Raw genomic sequence first — 24,811 nt, forward strand, 5'->3', positions numbered from 1 at the left:
AAAATGCACCTCACTGTCAACTTGAGCTGAGTGAGTAAACTACTGTGGTTAGTGTGGGATGATGTATTCCTGGCTCTCACAAAAACCTTCATGCAGCTTGATGCTCAGCCTAATACTGAAGCTTTGCAGCCAGCTAGAGGTTAATATAGCAACTGCTTCCCTTACTAGCTGGGTTTACCATAGAAACAAATCCTGTAGGAGTGTGGGGGTTGGGTTTACAGCAAACACAAAACCATCGTGTCAAAAACTAAGACTCATTGTGCAAGTGTGGGGGTTGATATGTGGACAGTAGCCCCATTGATTCCAAGTCCAATAGCACTGGGGAACCTGAGGCTTTGAAGACCTTGGAACAAAAAGATTTCTCCTGACTGGGTTGGGGTAATGACACCCAGGTTCTTGAACTCATTTTGAACTTTCAGAAGCATTTAGCATGCTTTTGGCCATGGATAGAAGATACCAGCACTGGGCCACTTTTTATTTCCCTGAAAGCATTTGTTAAGAGTTAAATTTTCCTTTTGTTGAAAAAGGGTGCAATGCAAGTTTTCTGCCCTCTATTCCTCAAGGCTCACTGCTGTTTGGAAGGCTTATGCTCTCTTTTACTGAAGTTCCAGCACCTGCATTTTGCTCATTTGAGAGGCTTCTACCTTGTTCTACCTTGTTCACAGCCCAAAGTTATTGAGGCAACTTACAAAATGTTTTAAATACAATACAGTAAAACAGACAAGAGTTGCTAGGGATAATTAAAGGTGTATACAAGTTTCTCCTTGCCTGTTGAATCTCTGGATTTCAGTATCTCTCTGAAGAAATAATCCCAGTGCAGAAATTACTGCATACTCAGTCAGTTGTTAGCTCCTCACAGACCAAGTCTTTCACATCATGCTGCTGCTATCTCTCATAGTTTATGGCAGATGCAAGAGGCAGCAGGGGAGTAAGAGTGTTTACAAGCTTCATTCCAGTCCTCAAGGTGCCACAGGATTTTAGCAGCTTGTGCAGTAGTTCAGAATGTGAACTTGATTTTATAGCTGTTGAGGCAATAGGTTTCCAACACTATACGTGGGGTAAATGAAAGTGCGCCTTCTTTGAATTCTGTGGTTTTACATATGAAGACATAATAACAATCATCTGTTCCTTAGCTGGTCTTAAAATTAGGCAAATACAACCTCAGATGAACAACATACACTGTGTCATGATTTTTTTTTAACACATAAGGCCAAAATGGAAAAGCCACATGTGAAAAACAAAGTACACCTTATGATTCATTTGCTTATGATTCAATAGCTTTAGCAGCAAAAACATGAAGTAATTGTTGTCTGTAGGCATTTATCCGTCTCTCACATAGTTATGGAGGAATTTTGGCCCATTCTTCTTTACAATGTTGCTTCAGTTCATTGAGGTTTGCTGGCATTTATTTATGCACAGCTCTCTTAAGGTCCCGCACAGCATTTCTGTTGGGTTGAAGTCTGGATTTTGACTGGGCCATTGCAACACCTTGATTTTGTTCTTTTTCAGTCATTCTGTTGTAGATTTGCTGGTGTGTTTGGGATCCTTGTCCTGTTGCATGACCCAATTTCAGCTAAGCTTCAGCTGCTGGGCAGATGGCCACACAACTGACTGTAGAATACTTTGGTATACAGATAAGTTCATGGTCAAGTCAATGGCTGCAAAGTTCCCAGGTCCTGTGGCTGCAAAACAAGCCCAAATCATCACTCCACCACCACTGTGCTTGACAGTTGGTATGAGGCTCTTGTGCTGACATGCTGTGTTTGGTTTTTGCTAAACGTGGCACTGTTCATTATGGCCAAACATCTCCACTTTGGTCTCATCTGTCCAAAGGACATTGTTCCAGAAGTCTTGTGGCTTGTTCAGATGCAACTTTGCAAACCAAATCCACGCAGCCATGTTCTTTTTAGAGAGATGAGGCTTTCTCCTGGAAACCCTTCCAAGCAAACCATACTTGTTCAGTCTTTATCCAATTATACTGTCATGAACTTTAACATCTAACATGACAACTGAGGCCTGTAGAGCCTGAGATATAACTCTTTTTTGCAATTTCTCTGAGCATTGCATGGCCTGACCTTGTGGTGAATTTTCTGGGACATCCACTTCTGAGAAGATCGGCAACTATCTTGAATGTTTTCCACTTCTGAATAATCTTTCTCACTGTAGAATCATGGATTTAAAATAGGTTGGAGATGGCCTTAGAAGCATTCTGAGTTTCATGGGCAACAGCAATTGTTCTTATAAGAGCATTGGGTCGTTTTTCCTCCTTGGCATTGTGTTAAAACACACCTGAATGCTCCAGACCAGCAAACTGATAAAACTTTGGCTTTTATAGAGGTGGGCATATTTGCTGATGATCAATTAAGGAAGGGCATTTGATTAGCTGCCCCTGTCTGCTGCTTAGCCTCTTAATTCCTTTGGAAACAGTAAGGGTGTACTTAGTTTTTCACACATGTTTTCTTCATCTTGGCTTTATTTCCATTGAATAAATCATGACACAGTGTATGTCATGTGCTGTTGTTCATCTGAGGTTGTATTTACCTAATTTTAAGACCTGCTAAAGAACAAATGATTGCTATTATGTCTTGATATGTAAAACCACAGAATTCAAAGAGGGTGCACTTTCTTTTTCCCATGACTGTACATCACAAAAGCAATAAACAACTTTTTCCCCACAGTGTTGACTTCTTTGCTCTGAAGGCAGCCCGGTTTAGGGAAGTTTTTAATGTTTGACGGACTATTGTATTTTAATATTTTGTTGGAAGCCGCCCAGAGTGGCTGGGGAAGCCCAGCCAGATGGGCGGGGTATAAATAATAAATTATTATTATATTGGAGTATTAAGATTGGGAATGTTTGTAGGAAACATATATATACCTTAAAGCAGGGGTTGGCAAGGCTCACTGGGCATGGGTTGGATCACTCCTGCGGAGATCCTCTGTGGGTCGGACCAGCACAGCGCGACTTGCCCAGACGCCAAAAATCGCACCTGCACCAAAAAAAAACGATTTTTGGTGTCTGGGCATGCACAGAAGCGATTTCCGGGGCCACGGACATGCACAGACGCAATTTCCGGCATCTGGGCATGCACAGAAGCGATTTCCGGAGCCATAGAAGAGAGTCCTCGCGCCATGCTGCGCCGGTATAGCGCAGTGTGCAGGGACTCGCTGAGCTGGAGGCTCGGTTCGGGGGTGGCTCATGGGCCGGTTAAGCGACCCTCATGGGCTGCTTCCAGCCCATGGGCCTTAGGTTGCTGCCCTCTACCTTATAGCTTTGCAGTGGTATAAGTCACAACTATCAAACTTTTAGAAGACATCTGAAGGCAACCCTGTTTAGGGAAGTTTTTAATGTTTGATGTTTTATCATGTTTTAAATATTCTGTTGGGAGCCACCCAGAGTGGCTGGGGAAACCCTGCCAGGTGGGCAGGGTATAAATAATAAATTATTATTATTACAAAAAGGGAATTGTAACTATCACCAGGTATAATGAAGGGTATGGGGATGTGAGTCTACACTCACACTGCAAAATTCCTAATCTTTAAACCCTTAACAATTACCAAATCAAAATAATCCTAGATGGTATTACCTGTTGCCTAAAATACTACAGCCAAAGGTATAGATAAGTGCAGGCTACTCACCATATATCGAGCTTCATCCGCCACCATCATCCCAATGGAAACAAGGCTCTCACTACAGTACTGAAAGACTGGGTTGTTCCGCCTGGCCTTTGGCTTGGAGTCAATTTTATTCCCTCCCCTTCTTTCTTTCTTTCTCCTTTCTCCTCCTGTGATGAGGCTGGATTTTAATTGTTTTAATGTTGTATTTTAATCTTGTTTTTAAGTTGTATTCATTCAACTCATTTTTATTATTGTTTGTTAGCCGCCCTGATCCCCGCCATGGCTGGGGAGGGCGGGGTATAAATAAAATTTATTATTATTATTATTATTATTATTACTTACCTGTGTAGCTGACAGCTCCTTCTACCTAGAGATTGATTCCTTTCTGGCTTTTGAGGCTGACCTGTCTTCTTTATTTATGTCTTTCATTTCACTGTGTTGTCTAATCCTTGCTCTTGGATCCAGTAGGATTGAGTTGGTTTTGCCCCTTTTTCCTGCTTGCCCTGTTTCCTGCCACTAGATTCTGCGAAGCTTTGAGAATAGGCACTATTCTGTGCCTCAGGGCCTGGAAGTAAAGCACCTGCCAAACTGCAGAGCCTGAAGACTGGTTATTTAACTCCAGATTTCTGTTTAACCATTCTGAATGGAATAAGGACCTTGGAGCCTTTGCTGAGTCTTTGTGGAAGCTGCTTCTAAGTTGCTGTGACTCTAAAAAGCTTAGTTGTCAGTTGCTAGCATGTATTAATGGGCCCAAGAGTCCCTCCTGGCTCATGCACTCTTACTACTGTACCTGAAGGTTAATAGCCATGTCTGCCCAATTTTATGTGGCACTTTTAAGGATATTGCTTGACACCTGAGTTGGACCTACTACTAGTAGTGACGTGTTTGGTAGAAAGAATCTCTGGGAGTTGCTGTGTTACCAGTAAGAGGCTTATGCTAAACTTGCCTGTGGTTAATGTTAAACCTACTTCCTCCCCCACCCTTCTCTTGGCTATTTCTGCAGAGTACAGGTGGTATTTTCTGTAGCAGGAATTATTCATGTGCCAGTTCAGAAGGAGAGTGGTCAGTATTAGCTTGGGTTTATGAATAGATAAACTAGGTAGCAAAGGAATTGTCATTCAGGGACTGTTTTTCTGAACATGAACAAGGTAGCATATTTTCATCTCTGCTGAACTCATTTGCCTGTTCTAGTCTCTGCTAGATATCAGGGTAGTACCAAGTGGAAATTCTGTCCCATCTTAGCCCAGGTTAAGAGGATTTTCAAAACTTCATTTACTGTTATGCTTGCTTCAGACCCAGCTGTATTCCACAGTTGCTACACCAGGAGTGGAACCTATGGCTGTCTAGATATTGGATTAAAACTCCTGTCATTCCTGACCATTGAGCATGCTCACTGGGATGCTGGGAGTCCATCCGTATCTGGAGGCTCTGCATCTTAGCTATGGTAACATTAGCCTGAAGCGGGTAATCAAGTTGGGATAATACACGTGCCACTTCTCTAGTGTACAGCCATTCACATTTTCTCTTCACTTATTGAAAGGTCCACTAACCAGTTCTATTACATTCTATAGGGCAGCTTTAGAATCCTACATGGTCTGCTGAAAAGGCCTTTGATAACGTCTCCTGCCTGTTTATGATAAAACTGTTAGAAAGGATGGGGTTTGTAGAAACCAATATAAAAGGTATAAAAGATACAAATATAAAAGTATTATAAAAAATGTACAAACTGCTGTTGCAGTGGGAAACTAAAGAGGAATTTGTGAAATCGAGCATGATTAAGTGGGCACAAGATGTGGGTCACAATATTGATTATGAATTATGGGGAAAGTTGTGGAAAATAAATATTAATTTTACACCTTGTTATGCGCTAAAAGAAATTATGATGAAAATGACCCACAGATGGTATTTAACACCCACCAGATTGGCAAAAATGTCTAAAAAAAGAAAAAGGTATATGTTGAAAGTGTAATGAAATTGAGGGATCTTTTATTCACATGTAGTGGTCCTGTAAAATCATTAAGGCATATTAGGAAACTATATATAATGGATTTAAAAAGATACTTAAAAAAACTCTTGGAGATGGTAACAACGGAGGTCCCCCAAAAAGAAAAGAGTGTACTACTATATGACACTGCCGCAGCTAGAATATTATTGGCACAAAGGTGGAGAACAAGTCTAGTACCCACTAAGGAAGAATGGCAATGTAAAGTGTTCGAATATGCTGATCTGGCTGGTCTGACGAACGGGATAAAAGAAAATGAAGATGAGGAATGGGCAATATTTATTGACTATTTCAAGAACCAGTATAGACAAATACATAGCTTAGCAGGTCTTGAGTAAAACCAGCAGAGTTGAAATATTTGATAGATAACAAACGATGATGAGTTGAATTATGCAGAGTAGTAGAAAAGCAAAGGAACCAGGAAAAGGGTGGAAGGGAAGTCATATGGTATATGTATACATGCTGTATTTGGTACGAAGTTGTAAGTGGGGGAGGGGGTTAAATATGCTCTATGTTCCTGTTTTTGAAAATGCAAATAAAAAATAAATGGTGTGTTCCAACCATGGGGGGGAAATCCTGCATGGTCTACTACAGCAGTCTAATGGGGATTAACACAGCTAATGGTACAGAGACTATATTACCTGAAGAGGTTTAGTATATTTCCAAACTTTGATCAATGCCTTTTCAATAATTCTTGGCAAACTTGAGCTGACAGGTTTACTTTTTTCAAACATTTGTTACTCTTTTTCTATCCAAGTAAATATAACTAGATGATGATTTAGCCAAACTTTATTATTTCCTAGTGTATTGTTGGGGTTAAAGTGTGGGACTAGGATTCAGGAGACACTGGCTTAAAATTGCACTCAGCCATGAAGCTCTGTTGGTGACTTTTGTCCAGTAAATCACACTTTACTGGTTGTTGTAAGGATTAAATGTTAGATGTGAGGAACAATGTATACTGCCTTGAGATCTTTGTATTAAGTACTGGATATAAATATAATAAATAAAACTCTTAGGAAAGATCAGCTGGGAGTATGTGAATAAAAGCCAAGGAATTTTTTTAAATTGCACAATGGAAGTGGATAGTTACATAAGGTCAAGGGAACCTACCTAGTCACATTCTGCATTAGAAATAGGTAGCATATATGCTAAACTTTGCATCTATTTCTTTGCAGTTGTGAGCCATAGCAAAAACATTTTCAGTCTGCTTTTTTATATATTTTTCATAAGAACTTTTATTATATGCAGCACAAACCTACTGACCAAGTTAGTGCTGAGTTGGAATTGTTTTAGTTTACAAGTTTTTGCCAAATAATTTTAGCGCAGAATCTATAGAGGTCATTAGAAGCTGGAATTGATTTTGCAGAGTTTAGGTTATAATTTTGAGAAGAGATACTCCTACTTATTCTTAACATGGTTAAAACGGGTGCTTGACTGGGTACCCAGATGAGAATAAGGCTGTTCACCAAATTTGTGGCTGTGCACATGTGTGCATGCGCATCTGTGGATGTGACTGCTTATGGCATGTTTTCATACATGCACATGGTGCAGGAGGAGATATGAGAAAAACTGCTTTTTAGTAGCTTCTTCTTGACTCAATGAAAAGAGTAGTTTTCAGTTTCTATGTTGCCTGTACGCTACATAGACAGGATTTCTGTTTTTCAATGAGCTGCAAAAAGAAATGCCAATATGATACTTAAGGTTCTTGCTTTTGCAAACAGTGGTACCTCGGGTTAAGTACTTAATTCGTTCCGGAGGTCTGTTCTTAACCTGAATGTGTTCTTAACCTGAAGCACCACTTTAGCTAATGGGGCCTCCTGCTGCTGCCGTGCCGCTGGAGCACGATTTCTGTTCTAATCCTGAAGCAAAGTTCTTAACCCAAGGTACTATTTCTGGGTTCGCAGAGTCTGTAACCTGAAGCATATTATGTAACCTGAAGCGTATGTAACCCGAGGTACCACTGTACTAGATTGTTAGTCTGAGGGCAAGGACTGTAGTGATCTATAGCCTGCTCTGGGAGGAGTTTTGTTTTATTTTGTTTTTGCTGAAGAGCAGGTTACAATTTCTTTAAATAAAACAAGATATTCATTTAGATTAAGGTCTGCTTAAATTGCTGTATATCTATGGATGCCAGAAGCACAGGAATTGATGGTTTAAAGCAGGGGTTGGCAAAAAAAAATAGCCGCAGGCTGGTCTACTGTCCCTCAGACCTTGTGGCAGGCCGGAGAAGCGGCACCGGTGGGGGAAAGCTGGAAGAAGAGGCAAGGGGGGCAAGTAGTCCTCCTCCCCATCCCCAGCCGCTGTGCTTACCTCCCCTGGGGCTGCTGCTGCTTCTTGTTGGGTAGGCAGAGCGAGCTCATCCATTCTGCTCTCTGGCCCACAGGAGCACCAGGGTGGCGGCAGCGGAGGGAAGATGAGAGGCACGAAAGGGCTGGCTCCGGAGAGGGGCTCCTTAAAATGGCGTTCAGCCAGCTTAGCCCAGACCCCTTTCCTCCTCTAGGCAGGGCAGGGAGAAGCCAGGAGGAGGGAGGGAGGAAGCACCGCCGTGGTGTGTGTGAGGAAGGCAGGGGGATGGAATGGCACAGGGGGAAAATGGCGCAGCCCAAACGAACAGAATCCCCATGCCAATCCACGGACAGTCCGCGTGCCGGATCCTAAAGGCATTTGGGCCTGATCCGGCCCATGGACCTTAGTTTGCCGACCCCTGGTTTAATGTAAATATTAAATATGACCAAGCTTTAAATAAGAGTTAGCATCAGTTGTTCGTGGCAGCAACTTTATGCCTGGATGAATAACTACTGACAAAGAAGCAAGTGCAATGAAAGGAGGAATGTGGTAGCATTCTGGAGAGAAAGGTAGAGCCCAAAGTTATAGTGAGGGAAAGGGGCTGTCCTAGTGAAAACCAGGCCTTGCCTGCTTTACATCTCAGTAAGCCAAAATGTGACTTAACATGACCACGCAAATGTGGTGGCTGTTCATTAGGACCTCACACTTACTGTAGCCAAGGTCTGTCCTATGATTGCAGATTGTGGTTAAGGAGGAGAGACCTTACCCACAATCCTGGGTTCAGATGTCATGCCAGACCAAACCTTGACTGCTGCCATCCTGCACTGACTTAAAAGCCCAGAGAAGAGCAAAGTGGCCGCAGTTGCCTTCTTGGGAACCAGCGTGATCATGCATTCATGCTAAGCCATTATTAGCCATAGTTTTGGTGTGCCAAGGATATCTATGCTACCTCTTCCCTGTTGAAGAAAATCCCTCCATTTTAACAATGAAACCAATGGGTAGGGTAAGATTCTGGGTGTGTTGGTGGTGGTAGGGTCAGTGAACCTTCTATTTTCAAACACATTAATCTCATTAATCACATTTGCACAGCTCTGATCAGAGTTTGTTCCCAAACAGTACTGTCCATTTGGTTTTGTTCCCATTCCTCTTGTTTGTAGAGGTTTAGGGGCTGTTGTCCATGAGACTGCAAGCATTACAATGACTGTTATGGTGTGCTTTGTCAATATTTTCTTTCCAGGAAAACTTGCCGGGGTCTCTGTAGCATGAGTGTTGCAAGGTACTTAAAAGATTTGTGGCATGATCCATAGATACAAATTCGCATAAAGTTTTCCTACAGTATATGTGCATGTATTGTATGTATATATATTCCAATTCAGATTTTAGAATCTCAGTTTTGCAGAATTCAAGCCAACAAATTTCCTATCCAGATCTTCCAGATAAATGGATTAATTTATTTTGCACCCTATCTCAGATCATCACAACTTAGTTCCTGTTCAGGTCCTTTACCCCTAATTCATTTCCCAATAGATCCTTCTTGTCATCAGGATTGAGTCCCTTCCCTTTTAGGTAGTCATCTTGACATAATATCTTACCTGTGACACTTAAAAGATTTTGGGACCTGATCCACTATGCACCAAGCAGTACCACTTGTTCTGTAAATCTATGGACCAGTAGCACCATTCAGACTAGAAAAAGTGTATGTCAACAGGTGCTATTTGATACCTTATGCAGACTGTGGCTCACTTGCTTTGCATTTGTTATCCCTTCTTCCCCTTCCTTAGGGCTGCTTTACAGGCTAAATTTTAGTGGGTATATCCTGCAGACCCACACTGTGTACTTGCTAAAGCTGTAATGGTTTGAACTGGATATTAGGGGTTTTCTTCCTGTCACCTGACTGCCTGTTACTTGACTGCAGTCAAACATTCCAGTTTCATTTTGTAGCAAGGACTGCTTGCCCCCTAGCCTTGCATCAGTAGGTGGTAAATCTGTCACCATATCAAAGTTTCTGTCTTTGGCCACCTTCTATAGCAACAGGTATCTCCAAACACTACTGCAAGTAGTCATCAGTGGCGAAGGCTGCTACCTAATAGTGTTGGACTAAGATCAGAGGGACCAGGTTCAAATCTGTCATGCAGCTGATTAGGCAGTGTTGGGTCAGTATTGCACCTCACGGTGTGGTTGGCATTCTAAATGGATAATTTATGCTGCCTTGAGCTGCTTGGGGGAAAGATGAAATAGAAATATTATAAAATAATTCATTGTTTTGAAACAACATGCATACCTATCAAACTTGTTTATGATTTTAAAATATTTGGCAATATATTGACTAGTCATTTGAGCAACTCCATTATTTGACCGCTCAGATGGCCAGCCTAGTGGTTATAGACTCTTTTTTTCTACACATAGCACCAGCGTTCAAAATTTTTCCAGGCACATTTTGCACTTGGCTGTCAGTCACTTGCAACCAAGTGAAGCTGCCCAAGCACCAGGATGGTGCCACAAAGGATGCCACATAGAGGAGGGAGAAAGGTTGTTTTCTGCTGCTCCAGAGAAGCGGACATGGAGCAATGGATCCAAACTACAAGAAAGAAGATTCCACCTAAACATTAGGAAGAACTTCCTGACAGTAAGAGCTGTTCGGCAGTGGAATTTGCTGCCAAGGAGTGTGGTGGAGTCTCCTTCTTTGGAGGTCTTTAAGTAGAGGCTTGACAACCATATGTCAGGAGTGCTCTGATGGTGTTTCCTGCTTGGCAGGGGGTTGGACTCGATGGCCTTTGTGGTCTCTTCCAACTCTATGATTCTATGACGTCTCCACCATCTGGAGGTGCATGCCTGGGGAATCCTTGGATTTTGACTGTTTTGCACTCGAGCAACACAACCTGTGGAATAGAATTTTATGTACAATTAGAATGAATTTCAGGAACAAAAAAAATAGGACTTTTGAGCCACCTGGCTCAAAAATGGCAACTAGGTATTCTGTTGTGGCAACTGTAACCTCATTTGGCACCTAGCTTATATCTGAGTTTCTAATACTGTATAGCACATACTTTAAGCATATGTGGAAGTTTTAGTTGCAAGTTGTATTGTCTCCACAGAAATGCTTGTGGTGGTTGACAAATATTCACAGTTGGTGGTGATTTCTGTGAGTTCCATGGAATGTCCCAGCAAACAGCCAGAAGTTCCTATTCTGGTGCTTGCATAACTGTAGATACAATATTTTAGCCAGATAACAACATAAGACAGAGAGATGGATTAGGAAACAGCTGATCTAGATTGGTCAGAGATATGCAACCAGGTTTGCAATTTGGGAGTTCTCCTACAATCCATGCTATTCCTGGAGGATGCAAGTGGCATCACCACGCTTAGGAGTGACTTTTTCTTGTTTGGCCTCTACGCACCATATGTTTTCTCAAAGCTACTTTGATGTTTTGAAAGCAGGAAGTGGAGGTTTCTTTGTACAGTGGTACCTCGGGTTACATACGCTTCAGGTTACAGACTCCGCTAACCCAGAAATAATACCTCGGATTAAGAACTTTGTTTCAGGATGAGAATAGAAATTGCACTGCTGCGGTGCAGCAGCAGTGGGAGGCCCCATTAGGTAAAGTGGTGCTTCAGGTTAAGAACAGTTTCAGGTTAAGAACGGACCTCCAGAACGAATTAAGTGCATAACCAGAGGTACCACTGTATGTGGATGCAGCTAGTTCTAGGTTGCTCATAAACTGCTTGGAAAGATGCACTTCTCCTGTAATCAGAATAATTTGGGGGGGGGGGTTGGTGTGAAGCACAAATAAGATGATAATCTGCTTTTGATTTTGTATACAGTTGCTGTTTGCATCTTTTGACCTTCATATTTAAGGTTTTGAAGAAAATGCTAATGGTACATTTGAAGCAATATTTAGAAGAGAACTTTTAAGTGATTCATGTTGATTTTTATCTGTATTTTATTGATGCTTTTATTTTTGTATTGTATAGTTAACTTGCAACTTATGTGTGTTTAACATATACACTTTCAACTATGCAGTTGGAGGCTGGCCGATTGAAATTGCACAAATTAAATGCACTGAAGGCATAGAGCTTAAAAGCTCTTTTTCCACAAGGTTTTCCTGGTGCAGAAAGAGTCTTGACTTACTGGGCCTTGGGAGGCTTTCAAATTCTCCTGAGATCTCAGACAGCTCCGCAAGATCTTGTGAGAGCCTTCCAGAGCCCGGTAAACAGGGTGAACAACTCAGAATTCTCTCTGTTGCTTGGGGGATAAAACCCATTTGACATGCCAGTTCAAGAAAGTAAGATTGCTTACTCAGGGGTGGTTCCAAGATGTATGTATGTTTGTTTATTAACTATATGCAATTTTGACTTTATGCGCTGTCCCTGGAACGTGACCTAAGCACAAGATGTGTGTCAACAGTATTACAGTTTGAATTCTGTGGAATGTATACTGTAATATAATAAAATACAATTTAAGAAACAAAAGCAGCAGTAAAAATGCTGTAAAAAAAATCATACAGCACACAGCACATTAGGCAGAAAAATCTATATTTTCTGCTAAGGCCACCAACAATTATCAGTTGGTCTGGGAGGGGGGAGTTGGGGAACCACTGGTTTAGATAATCCCTAGAACCACTGCCAGAGTTAGAAAGCTTTTATTTTTTTAAAAAAAATAGTCAAAATTCTTAGGCTTTTGTCTGTGCCAGATAGCCAATTCTGTGAAATTCCATGCACAAGAATCTTGGAAGCTGAATGGTCTAGCCTATATGCTGTTGGAGAATGACTATGCCTCCCAGGAGCAGTGGGAAGCTGTCTCCTACTGCAGGCAGGGGAAACTGTATAAAATTAGAATATATACAGCTTTCAGGTTCTGCACATCTTCTAAAGGGGTATTTATTCTGCTAAATTATCCCACTCTGAAGAAAACCCCTCACAATCTCTATTCAGCCTCTTACCAAAGTTCCCTGTACGCTGAGTGTGCACCTGCTGCTACTACTACTTAACTTTTATTTAGCAACTATATATCCTAGGTACTTATATAGAGCATAATTATTTTTCCTAGAAAAAGAGGATGCAGCGTTGAATTCAGAGCGCAAAGCCAAAGGCCCACCTCTCTTGAATACCTTGCTTAACTGTAATATATTGCTATAACCTATTTTTTAGGGTAGACTAAATAAAAAGGGTGAGCAGGGTACATTAAATCTATTTAATATTGATAGCCTCACCTATGTACTACATGCATATTGAGTACCTAGGTGCATATTGATGATTAAGAACATATGAGGAGCCTTCTGGAACAAGGTTTCATCCAGACTGTTTCCAGCAGTCGCCAGGTGTTTCTGAGAAAGCTCTTTACCAGAGCATGAGTGCAGCTGCCCTTCTTCTACTGGTGTTTCAGACACTTGCTGCCTCTGAAAATGGAGGTGTTATGAACCAGCTAATCTTTGGCCATCAGCACTTTCTGTAGCTGTGAATTCCATAAGTTAATTATGTATTGTATGAAAACAGTACTTTCTACAGCCTGTACTGAACTTGCTGTCAGTTATTTTTTATTGGGTGACTGAGTTCTAGTATTGTGAGAGGAAGAAAAAACTCAATGTTCTCTTCATACCACCCACAATGTTTTAAACTGTCATGCGCCGCCTTAATTGTAAAGCTCCAAATCCATTATCCTTTCTTCATTTGGTGTTCCATCCCCTCAATCACTTTAGTTGCCCTTTTGTGTGGTTTTTGAGTGCACAGATACAATTGTACCATGAATCTGATACTCAGTTACTCAACATTCATCATGAAGGTTGGTCACTGTGAGCTGTCTCTCTAGCACATCTATATGTATTTTGCACTATTGAGCAGGAATGTCATGATCTGACTTATACAATCTGCAGCTTTCTAGGCCCAGATCTCAGTTGGCCCTTGATAGCTAATGTGAACTGTCTTCACAATGTGCATTTTGGAGCTTCTTTCTGGTCCCTTGCAGATAAAATATATATTGTGCTTAATTGAATGGGGACACGAGGTGAGCAAAGGTGTTGTGTGCCTGTTTCCTCCCTGAACTCACCAGCATCATTTTTCTTGCAGAGTACAGCCGTTTTGAGTCTAAGATCCATGACCTCAGAGAACAGATGATGAACAGCAGCATGAGTTCAGGATCTGGCTCTCTTCGGACAAGTGAAAAGCGGTCTCTCTATGTCCGGTGAGTAAAGTTGCCACCCTTTCTCATAGATGAATACATATTGGTCCTCCTGGACATTTCTTTGAGTGTGCTGTACTAGTAGAAGGTCTGTCTGGTTTTTTTGGAAGTCTCTTTTTTCCAGGAAAAGGAGGTATCTTGTGATGCTTAGCTTTGTTCTTTTAGACATCAAAGATTTACTGGCACATGTTGCCTTTTCATTGGTAGCAGTACCTTTCACGGCTCAAGCACATTCAGCAGTGGCTTGGCTGTGCTGGGAGAGTTTGCTACATGCCTTGAGTGTCATCCTTTAGGCCAAGACACTGTGTAGCTAAATTGAATATAGCCTTTGTCACCTCTCTCTGACACCATGCTATATTGGTCTGTATTTCCCGTGGGTGTCCTGTCTGTGTTGCAGTGGTGGATGTTGGCCTTTAAAATTTCAGCGGCACCCTGCATATGTATTTTCCTTGTGTGTGTTGTGTGTGTGTTGCAGTGGTGGCTTTTAAATTTCAATGGGGCCCTGTGTGACACCAAAATTTGGTGCCGCTTCTCGCCCTCTGTTGTTGTCATTCGCTCAGTGCCTAGTGCGAACGAACCACTCCCCTAAATCTGCCTCTGTATCTTGCTATCTGTAGAAAGAAAAGGAGTTGGATTGCTAATGCCTTCTGGAAGGGAAGCCATTTTTAGATGAGAAAAGTATTACTATTAGGCAGGCAGCTTTGCTGTATTTTGGCACCTGCTTAAAAAAACAGGCAGGTAATTTTAACACATAATTTATTTTGTATGTTTGTTTTAAAGCTGCTTGTTTTATTTATATTTTGGTGTTTTTTGTAATAGGTCAGCTTGTTTTTAACTTTTTATATTTATAATGAATATTTTATGTGAACAGGCTTTTTGTTGATTAAGTGATATGTAAATCTTGTTAAATAAAATACAAAGTTGCTGAGGTCAGCAGGCTACCTATGATTTACCCTATGTGTGCAGTCTTCTGTGACTTGACCACTGCCACTTCTCTGTTTGTCACAGGATAACTGCTTTGAGCAGCTAATTGGGCAGAACAGCTAGGTAGGGAGGGACAAGATGAGCCTGTAGCAGCAGAGCTATTCCTTTGCTTCTTTTCTCTTTGCTTGCTGACACTATGCCTGTAAGAGGCTAACAAATCTGTCGCCTCATGAAGACTTGTTGGGCACAAGGATTTCAGAGACTTGGGTCTTCCCTAACTTTGGGGGAGATACCAAACTTAAGGAATCTGATCCAGTTACGTAAAGCAGAAGCCAGTTTTGTAGCTGAGAGTTGTTGGCTCATTGAAGTACATGGATGGTTTCAACTGGTTTGTTGCTCATTGCTGCTGGTGGATATGTCTTCTGGAGCTCCCCACCTTCATAGACACTTTCAGCTCACATAGTTTGCCTTTTTAAAGATAGATTGCCTGTGCTGTAAGGGCTTCTTGTTAACTGTTAAGCTAGCTTCTGTAACATTCTTGAATGCTCCTGTGATTGAGACAGCATTCTGCAAGTCCTTTTGCACTTGGGCTAACCTGCCCAACTCTTCCGGGTGGGGTAGTTTCGAGCAGGTTTTAACTGAAACTGTTGGAATGGTCTGTCATGCTGCAGGTAGTGGTAATTACTAGGCTTGTTGAAAAATTGTGTTGGGTTGCAAGACAGTCTCATAGTTCACATACGGACCCTGGCTGAGGTACTGCCTAGGTGCCTTACCCAGTACAGCAAATAAATCCCTAAGTCAAACGTGGGCTCTCGCCTTCTCTCCTTCCGGGAGAATGCTAAAGGTACTTGAAGGAGACCACAGCAGGTAGGAGTCTGGCTTTCAAAGAATACAGTATAGCAGAAAGTGGCCCCTTTAGTGGGGAGAAAGTGAAATTCTGGAAATGACAGCACCCTAAAGATTGTTAAACTGTTGGGCAAGGTATAACCACTGAAGTCCTAGGACAGGGTGGCAAAGAACTTTGGAGCATCCTGCTTGGCAGAAGAAATAGTCAGTTCCACCACTTTTGGAGAACACAAATAGAAGTTGCAGACTTTGAAAGCCACATATTTGTAGCTGTTAGAGAAACTCACTGATACAGTGGTACCTCGGGTTAAGTACTTAATTCGTTCCGGAGGTCCGTACTTAACCTGAAACTGTTCTTAACCTGAAGCACCACTTTAGCTAATGGGGCCTCCTGCTGCCGCTGCACCGCTGCTGCATGATTTCTGTTCTCATCCTGAAGCAAAGTTCTTAACCCGAGGTAATATTTCTGGGTTAGTGGAGTCTGTAACCTGAAGCGTATGTAACCCAAGGTACCACTGTACTTGAAATCCAGTGTTTCAGAGCAGCTTCTTGGTTATCCGAATTAGAGCTGTATTGCCCGAGGCAGAGTCAACAAACTGTTAATGCACAGATTGTTTCTCAGCAGTTTACAAAACATAAAAAGCAATTGTACAACATTCTTAAGATACAGAATAATTAAATATATACATAATTCAGTGTCAATAGCTGGAGCCTATTTGATGGACTTGCTAAACAGTTTCAGCCATGTGCTTTTGTGGAAAGCCCTCTGACAGCGCTTTGCTTGAATGCTATGTGTAGTGCTCAATGGAGGCACTTTGCAAATTGTTGCTTGGCTATGGCACTTCCTTCTTCCAAGTGGGCTAGCTAACACTCTGACTGCTGAATATTATGGTTTTTCAAGATAATTAAAGTAAAAATCTTAATTTTAACACTGAGAGCCAGCATGAAGTACTGTTCTAGGAACAGACACTGGGCCACAATTCCATTCCAGAAAGTTGGCCTATTCAGCTGTACTGCCCTTCTGAATTGGAGGAGTTAACCCACTGCTGCCTGCTTGTTTTCTCCAGCCAGCTACTCAGCTGCTGCACAAGAAAACCTGAATAATTGTGGGGCATAAATAGTTTTAATTGGTATATGGGTATGTCTCAAGGTGTCCAGTTACAGGAATCTTGTGTGAATGAGAGCTTATCAGAAACAAAGCCCTGAGCGCAATGGAGATCTTACTGAAGGGAAGGCCTTAGCTCAGTGGTAAAGCCCACATTTTGTATGGAGATGGCCCCAAGTTTTCTTCCCAGCATCTCCAGGTTGGATTCAGAAAGACTCCTGCCTGAAACCCTGTAGTGCTCCAGCTTGGTTCCCAGGGCTTGGGAACCTTTTAAAGCCCCAGAGCCATGTTCCCTCATAAGGATGGGAGCCAAAAGCCAGTAGCGGGCAGGGCCAGAGAAAAGTAGCTCAGAGTCTCCTAGTTTAATACAGTAGGCTACATTCCAGCCACACAAGATGCATTCCAGCCAGGCAACGGCACTCAAGCAGGACATGAAGCATGACCAAGTAAGAATCCTGAGAACAATATGGAGAGGGGCTACATTTGGCCCCCAGGTCTGAGGTTCCTTGTGTAGACAGTATTGAACTAGGTGAATCAGTGATTTGTCTTGCCAAAGGCACCATCCTGTTCTCCTAATGTTCTTCATTCCTGTACAGAGCCCTTTTTGACTATGACCGAACTCGGGACAGCTGCTTGCCCAGTCAAGGACTGAGTTTTTCTTACGGGGACATCTTGCATGTGATCAATGCCTCAGATGATGAGTGGTGGCAGGCGAGGCTCGTGACCCCTCATGGAGAGAGCGAGCAAATTGGCGTCATTCCCAGCAAGAAAAGGTGAGTGTTCATTCTGTAATAAGAGCTAGTTTCCAGCTGATATTGCCCACCCTTGGCCAGCCTGCTATCTTTCAGGTGTGCCTGAAATAGCCTGCTAAAAGTAGCTAGTCAGGGAGGGGTGGCTTTTTGGGGGGCTGTTCACTGATTTATGGCAAGCAAAGTGAACATTTCTTCATGTCCTGCTGGGCAGGGAAGGTGCTACCCATCTACTTTGCCCCATCTAATGTAGAACCGCAGACCTGGTAGGAAGAATGGCTAACCACTCATTGTGGTATGTCTGAGAAAGAAATGGGTCCTGGGGAGGGAACAAGGATCAGTGGTGTGCGGGGAGCCACACTTGAATGTAATAATATCTTTTTCTCTTGATGTAATCAGAGTGGAAAAGAAGGAAAGAGCACGGTTGAAAACTGTGAAGTTCCATGCCCGAACTGGAATGATAGAGTCCAATCGGGTAAGTGCCGTTGAAGGGGGGGGGAGGGTTGGCACACAGGAATGGTTAACGAGGTAACTTAATAAATGTAATCATGCACTGTCCAAGGTGGTACAACAGTTAATCTAGATCAGGGGTTGGTGGAATTATTTGAGCCTAAGTTTGGTAGCTGGAGCATCCTTAAGAAAAACTTGTGGACTGGAACTTGATTTGTCCTCAGACATGAAGATAAAGCCTAAAGCCCTGTCCCATTAGTCTTGCAGCATCCTGCTTTTGTTCCCCATGGCACAGGTTACATTACTGGCTGCCAACCGCAGATGCACTAGAACTGGCTCAAAGTTGTTGACGGAATGCAGGGACTATGAATATATTGAGTGGTGGGGAAGCCACAGACAGGGAAGTGTTAGTGACCCTTCTGGTGATGAAAGGGTTGGGCCATAAGGGACACATCTTTGTTGCTGTGGAAATGCTGATTGGTTAGTCATCTTCCACCATCCCTAAACCCCATTTTTCTCTGCACGTAATTTTTCTCTTATTCCCGTTTACATGTAATTTCCATTATTTCATTTGAGGGGGTAGCTTCCCTGACACTGATCATCATTGCCTTTTCATTTTATTTTTTTCTTGCATGCTTTAAACTCCATTGTTTGTTCTTTTTGTTCTTTTTGTTGTTTTTTTCTTTCTTCCCCCTCCTTCCATCTCCATCTTCTTCACAGTCGATCAAAACGAAACGTAAAAAGAGTTTCCGCCTCTCTCGAAAGTTCCCATTTTACAAGAGCAAAGAGAACATGGCTCAGGAGAGCAGCGTACAGGACCGTAAGTAGCAGCTGCCCTGCTCAAATTCTGGCTTGGGAGGTTCCTGTGGCCAAGGAGCAGCATGCTGCTCACAAGAAATACTGTTCCAGCACCTGTGGTAGTGAGGCCTTGCTGGATTCGGCACTGCAATGGGGACTGCACTATCCAGAAAGGCCTCAGCTTCCCCAAGGCCATGAACAGCCCCTTGGAGTGAGCATTGCTGTTCACCTGCCTGTGTTGAGAGATGATGCAAGTCCAAGAGTTGTTCTGTTCCCTGCTGTCGTCAAGTTGAAACAAGCACTGGTGTAGGAGAGGTTGCCAGTTGCTCCTGGTATCCCCAGTCACTGTTGCTTGCTCTCCCTTACCTTATCTGCACTAGTTATGCTTCCAGACCACCCTTGAAACTTGTGTCCTTTGATAGGGGATCTGTCAGCCTCTTGAGTATGCCACCTTTTCCTAACTTTCTGGTGACTGACCAACATTCTCCCTTCTCTACTGTCATAGGCCAAAAAGCCTGTATAGGGATACAGTAATGCAGCTTGCTCCAACCGGTGTTTTTGGAGAGCCCAGTCCTGTGGGTATCACAGAAGTTGCTGGTGAAAATGCAGGGCCAGCATACCTCCCTTCTCCACCCTGTAATGCAAAATAGATTGAGCCAACAGGCAAAAAGATGTGCACCAGTTTAATACATAAAGGTTGCATAATTTGGGCTACTGAGGCACTCTCTAAAACAGCAATAGTCTTGTAAAGTACATGTGACTTAATGGAGAACACTCTCTTAATGCCATATATATGGGAACAGGTCACTGATGAAAGAACTGCCCTGTGTTTGCTGTCAGGCTCGTGTGTGGCACAGTATAGCTTGGCTGCCCCTGTGTCATGGGCTCTAATATTAACCTACCTTAATGCCTTCATACGAGGCAGAATTATTTCAGGACAAATGATTTGTCATCTAGCCCAGTATTGTCTACTCTGACTGGCAGTGCTTTTCCAGTGACTTTCCTTTCACCTGCATCCTTTTTCTTTAAATGAGGAAATACAAGGACTTGAACTGGGACCTTCTGCATGTAAAGCATACATACTGGCACGGGCCAGTGTGCCTTCTCCTGTTATTGACACTGCAAGAGAAGCAGCAATCAAAAAGCTTGGTTGCAAATGCTGGGCTTGTGGGAGCCAGAGAGTGTATTGAAATGCCTGGAAAAGCTTCCAGTTCTGCAAGAGGTCTTCACAGTCTGTGCTTTGTGGAACAGGGCTGATATCTGGGGCTAGCTCCTTCCTCTTGTATTGTTCAGCTACAAACAGTTTCATGCTGATACCTGCAGTCAGCTGTAGAATTAAGAGTGGCAAGTGTGGATTAATGGGGGAAATGAATGAAATGGACAAAGCCATCTGTTTGTCAGTGTTTTTCTTGGGCTTGTTGCTGGAGTCCATGCCTCTTGGTACCAGTTGCCCAGGAGAATTTTGGAAGAACAAGGGACTCAGTTTGGTGACACTGACCTGGTTAGTCTGGTGGCTCAAAAACACAGGGTCTTATACTCTGCTTCTTCTACAGAGAGGTGGCTGCTCTTTGCAGTTCTCTGTCAGTGATTCTGCTGAAGCACCCCTTTGTCTGAGGCATTCACTAAATCAAGGGACGGAAATCTGTGGCTCTCCAAGTGTTGTTGAACTCTGAACTCCCGTCAGAGAGCTAGTGGTCAGATGGCATAGCTAGTGGTCAGAGATGATGACAGTTGAGAGTTCAGCAGTGCCTGAAAAGTCACAAGTTGCCCATCTCTGGACTAGATCATCTAGTATTAAGTAGGGCTGAGAAATACCCAGAGACATTGGTGCTAAAATGTGTTGGGAAACTGAATAACCTTGGCCTTCGGGAGGTGGCTGAGCTAGAGCTTTGGGCAGGAATTTCTGAATGCCCAGAGGGTTTGGGGCAGAGAGGATCTTTGAAAGTGTTGGTCAGGAGCTTTAACTTCACTTGCTATTGCAGCTCTCTGCCATTCTGCACTCCTGTCACTAATGCTGTCCTGGCTCTGTCTCTCCTCTCCTCTCCTCTCCTCTTCTCTTCTCTCCTCTCCTCCTCTCTCTTCTCTTCTCTTCTCTCCCCTCTCCCACTTCTGGCTGGCTGTGAATCAGGACTTCCCTGGGTTAAGTGACGATTATTATGGCGCAAAGAACCTGAGTAAGTGAAATTTCACTGCACATGATCACTTTTCATTGCTAGCATGTGTGTGACTGGAAACAGGCTTCTGCGCTTGGAGCAGCCACACCATCCCTGAGCCCAGTCAGACGCTTCTGAACATCATGTGGGCCGTTGCCTGCTATGGAGCAAGAGAACTGAGCCCACTTCTAGCCTGTGGCCAATGAATAGGCTTTGTGAACCTGTCCCTAAAAGACAGCTCACCACTAGAGTGCAGTGAGGAGTACAGTAAACGGGCCAGGACTTCCTGATTACTTGCAAGCAAGTTCTAGGGAAGGATGTTGGCAAGGCAGAAAGGAGGTCCTGGTGTTAGGAAATCCTAAGTGGATGAAGCCTTGCTTTCTGCCCTGTTGGCATTGTCTGAGAGCCCCTTTTCATCCATGCCATAGAAATGGGAATCCCTCAGCCTGCAGTATCTTAGGGCAGCCCTGTAGTTTTTTGTCTTGTCTTCACCTGCCTGCTCTGCCAGCACCTACCTTTCCTTTTCCCAACCCCCTCTTGTAACTCTCAGTGATAAGATTGTGCCTTAATGACTAGGAAAAGGAAGCAAACTAGAAACAGGATTGTATGTCTGAGCTTCTCCTGCCTGTGCTTGGGGTCCCCTGTGTACACCTGCTGGGGATGAGCTACTGGGGGTGGCAGGATATATGTGGTGTTGCACTTTTGTCTTGGCAAGAGATCCATGAATCTTTTTGACAATATTTCCTCAAAGAATGCACCAAGTTACCATAAGGTGGGGACTTAGAGCATGTACTAACTATCTGTTCAGCTTGCCCTTGCACTGTTCTTCTCTCTCCCACCCCACCCCTGTTCTTGTCATCATCAGTTGGTGTTTGTCTTCTCTTGTTGCATCTGTTTGTACTGAATCAGGGTCTCTTTCTTGGTTGCAGAGAGCGTGACATCAAACACCAGTGACAGCGAGAGTAGTTCCAGTAAGTGTCCCTCCCCTTTGTCCCATACTTTCTGCATGCAAACCCTCAAGATCCTCTGCTTGCTTCACTCTGTGTTGGAGGACAAGACTTGTTTTCCCACCCCTTTCAGGGCTGTTTTAGAGCTAGGTCTCCAAACATGTGTTGGGACAGAACTTAGAATAAATCTTCAACCATGTATTTGTGTGTGTGGATGTAAGATGGATAGGTTCCACAAAGCCACAAACTCTGCATTTTCTTTTTAGTTCTAGGGCCTGAATGCTAAGTAGTTCCCATTCAGATACTGTCCCTGTGGAGTTATGATACCATCTTGCAAATATTGGTGGAATCTAATGTTGCTAAAAGTTTAGTCTGATAACTGGGTAATCCTGAACTGGATGCAAAGATGATGCCCATTTCCCTTGGTACAGAGGCTGCTGCCTGCATTTATTTTGCAGGCTTTGGAATGTGTGCCTCTAGGGCACTTGCCCTTCAGTGCTGGGGATAGCATCCTTTGGAAGATGGCTTCTCTCAGAGGTTCTTCCCTCTAAAGTTGGAGCAGGGTGAGAAGCACACATACTGTAGGGAAGGCAGTTCTTCTCACTAATCGTTGTAGAGAAATGCAGCTTTGTACCTGAGAATTGTGTGTGTTTTGCCACTCTGCTCCTGCCACTTTTGGGTGGGTGGGAGGTTGTTGCTGCAACGACATCTGCAGCAGAGGCTGACTGTTTCCTCTCCATTTCTTTCAGAAGGGCAAGAGGACACAATTCTGTCATATGAACCTGTGACCCGGCAAGAAAGTAAGTTGGCAAAAGAAGAGCTTGCTGCACTACAATGAGTGGAAGCTCTCATGTTCCTCTGCTCTGCTTTTCCTGGGTAGTTTTTTCAGAGTTGACTTGAGGCTACACTTTAAGGCTCCCTCATATCTTTGTGGCTATGTTTACAGTTCACTATGCGAGACCAGTGATCGTTCTGGGACCCACGAAAGACCGAGTCAATGATGATCTCATCTCAGAGTTCCCACACAAATTTGGTTCCTGTGTGCCACGTAAGTGCTGGTCCCCTGCAGGGAGAAGAGTGTTCTGGGACAGCCTAGCATGGGTTAATTCAAAGTGAAATGGAGAAACCTGCACCTGAGCAATGGCTGTAAGCCCTGCACCCTGTTTGAATACTTGAATGAGGAGGGATGGAGAGGGCTCAACATGGCAGCCAGGATTCTGCTGTTAGTTGGTCCTTCTTTTTTTCAACATACTGCAGATGCTGGGTTGTACAGCCGAAGTTAGCCATACCTGTTAATTTGCCTGAGAAGATGGGGACTCTGAGCCCATAGTTGTGGACATTGCTCCCTGAGCAACAGAAAGGGCTGATGCATTCCAGATTTGCTATGTTCTATTCCAGACACTACCAGGCCTAGGCGTGAGAATGAGGTAGATGGGCAGGATTACCACTTTGTGGCATCCCGGGAGCAGATGGAGAAGGACATTCAAGACAGCAAGTTTATTGAGGCTGGGCAGTTCAATGACAATCTCTATGGGACCAGTATTCAGTCTGTGCGGGCTGTAGCAGAACGGGTAAGTAATTGTGTCCAGGACAACATGTGATAGCTGTGGCTGCAACCTCCTTAGGATTTCTGTCATAGCTTCTCAGGTACTGTTCATGAGTTCTCTCTGCCCTGTGACTGAGCCGCTAGCACAAAGTCCAATGCATTCAAGTTAAATTATTGTGGGCTTGGGACACTTGAAAGCATCACTTTTAATTGGGAATAAAACACTGAGGCCCTTTTGGGACTGATGTTGCAGGTTCAGGAGGTTATTGCATGCAAGAGAGTGCCAGCCCTAGAGTGACCCAGACATGATCTGATTTTTGATGTAGCTATACTCACCTAGTGACCAGGGCGTGTGTTGTGATCTTAGAGTGGGATTTTTGTTTGTGGGGGCTTGTTGAAACTGCTTAGCAAAGGCTTGGTAATAACTGGCACCCTCGGTACTGCAGGGGAAGCACTGTATCCTTGATGTGTCTGGCAATGCCATCAAGAGGTTGCAGCAAGCACAACTGTACCCAATCGCCATTTTCATCAAGCCAAAATCCATCGAAGCACTCATGTGAGTAGTATGGCAGCTGTGAATATTTGTTATCCTGCCTTCTGTTGGAGGGTGTGTGTGTGCGTGTACACGCAGTGGGGAAAAGGGGATGCCATGAAGAGAAAGTGGCTGCCTCTTCTGCACTTGGGTCAGCTTAGGGAGCACTGCATGCTCTATCAACACAGCCCTTGCCTGTTGGGATTCCAGAATCTCCTGTACCAGCCACCGATAGGCCCACCTTAGAAAGGAAAGCTTTCCACAGACAACTGTAATTCCTGATCACTGGGTGTTCTGGCAAGGGCTAATGGGAATTGTGGACCAACATCACCTTCTGTTCAGGCTACCCATCCCTGAACTGAAGACTTACAGCTTCAAGCGACTTGTTTCAATTGCAGCATTGCCAGTGGAGCTGCACACAAGCCTATTTTTGGATTTTGCACTCTTACACAGTGGCCAGAAATGTGCCTGGGCTTGTGCCAGGTCTCGTGTGTTTGTACTGAGTCTCTTCCATTTGGGCTGGCAGGGAGATGAACCGGAGGCAGACATACGAACAAGCCAACAAGGTATTTGACAAAGCCATGAAACTGGAGCAGGAATTTGGAGAATATTTTACAGGTGAGAATCTAGACTGTTCCTGAATGACTGGTGATGACATTCACACTCACATCTTTTGTGAAGAA

General features: G+C 43.5%; 1 protein-coding gene across 11 annotated transcripts in view; it reads left to right on the forward strand.

Annotated features, from left to right (window-relative positions):
- Nucleotides 1–24,811, forward strand: part of DLG3 (discs large MAGUK scaffold protein 3) — a 113,378-nt gene that overhangs the window by 85,439 nt on the left and 3,128 nt on the right. For 7 of the 11 annotated variants that reach the window (XM_081896917.1, XM_081896923.1, XM_081896921.1 and 4 more), the window contains 10 exons: nt 13,967–14,081; nt 17,550–17,726; nt 18,102–18,177; nt 18,873–18,972; nt 22,033–22,074; nt 22,800–22,850; nt 22,997–23,098; nt 23,449–23,621; nt 24,043–24,152; nt 24,655–24,746. In XM_081896917.1, the coding sequence (XP_081753043.1) occupies nt 13,967–14,081; nt 17,550–17,726; nt 18,102–18,177; nt 18,873–18,972; nt 22,033–22,074; nt 22,800–22,850; nt 22,997–23,098; nt 23,449–23,621; nt 24,043–24,152; nt 24,655–24,746 (1,038 nt within the window). Of the gene's footprint in view, nt 1–13,966; nt 14,082–17,549; nt 17,727–18,101; nt 18,178–18,872; nt 18,973–21,078; nt 21,125–22,032; nt 22,075–22,799; nt 22,851–22,996; nt 23,099–23,448; nt 23,622–24,042; nt 24,153–24,654; nt 24,747–24,811 lie in introns of all 11 variants that reach the window. The other 4 variants (XM_081896922.1, XM_081896919.1, XM_081896924.1 and 1 more) reach the window with 3 other exon arrangements.

The sequence above is a fragment of the Podarcis melisellensis genome, assembly GCF_964234715.1.
Source record: "Podarcis melisellensis genome assembly, chromosome: Z".
Lineage (NCBI taxonomy): Eukaryota > Metazoa > Chordata > Lepidosauria > Squamata > Lacertidae > Podarcis > Podarcis melisellensis.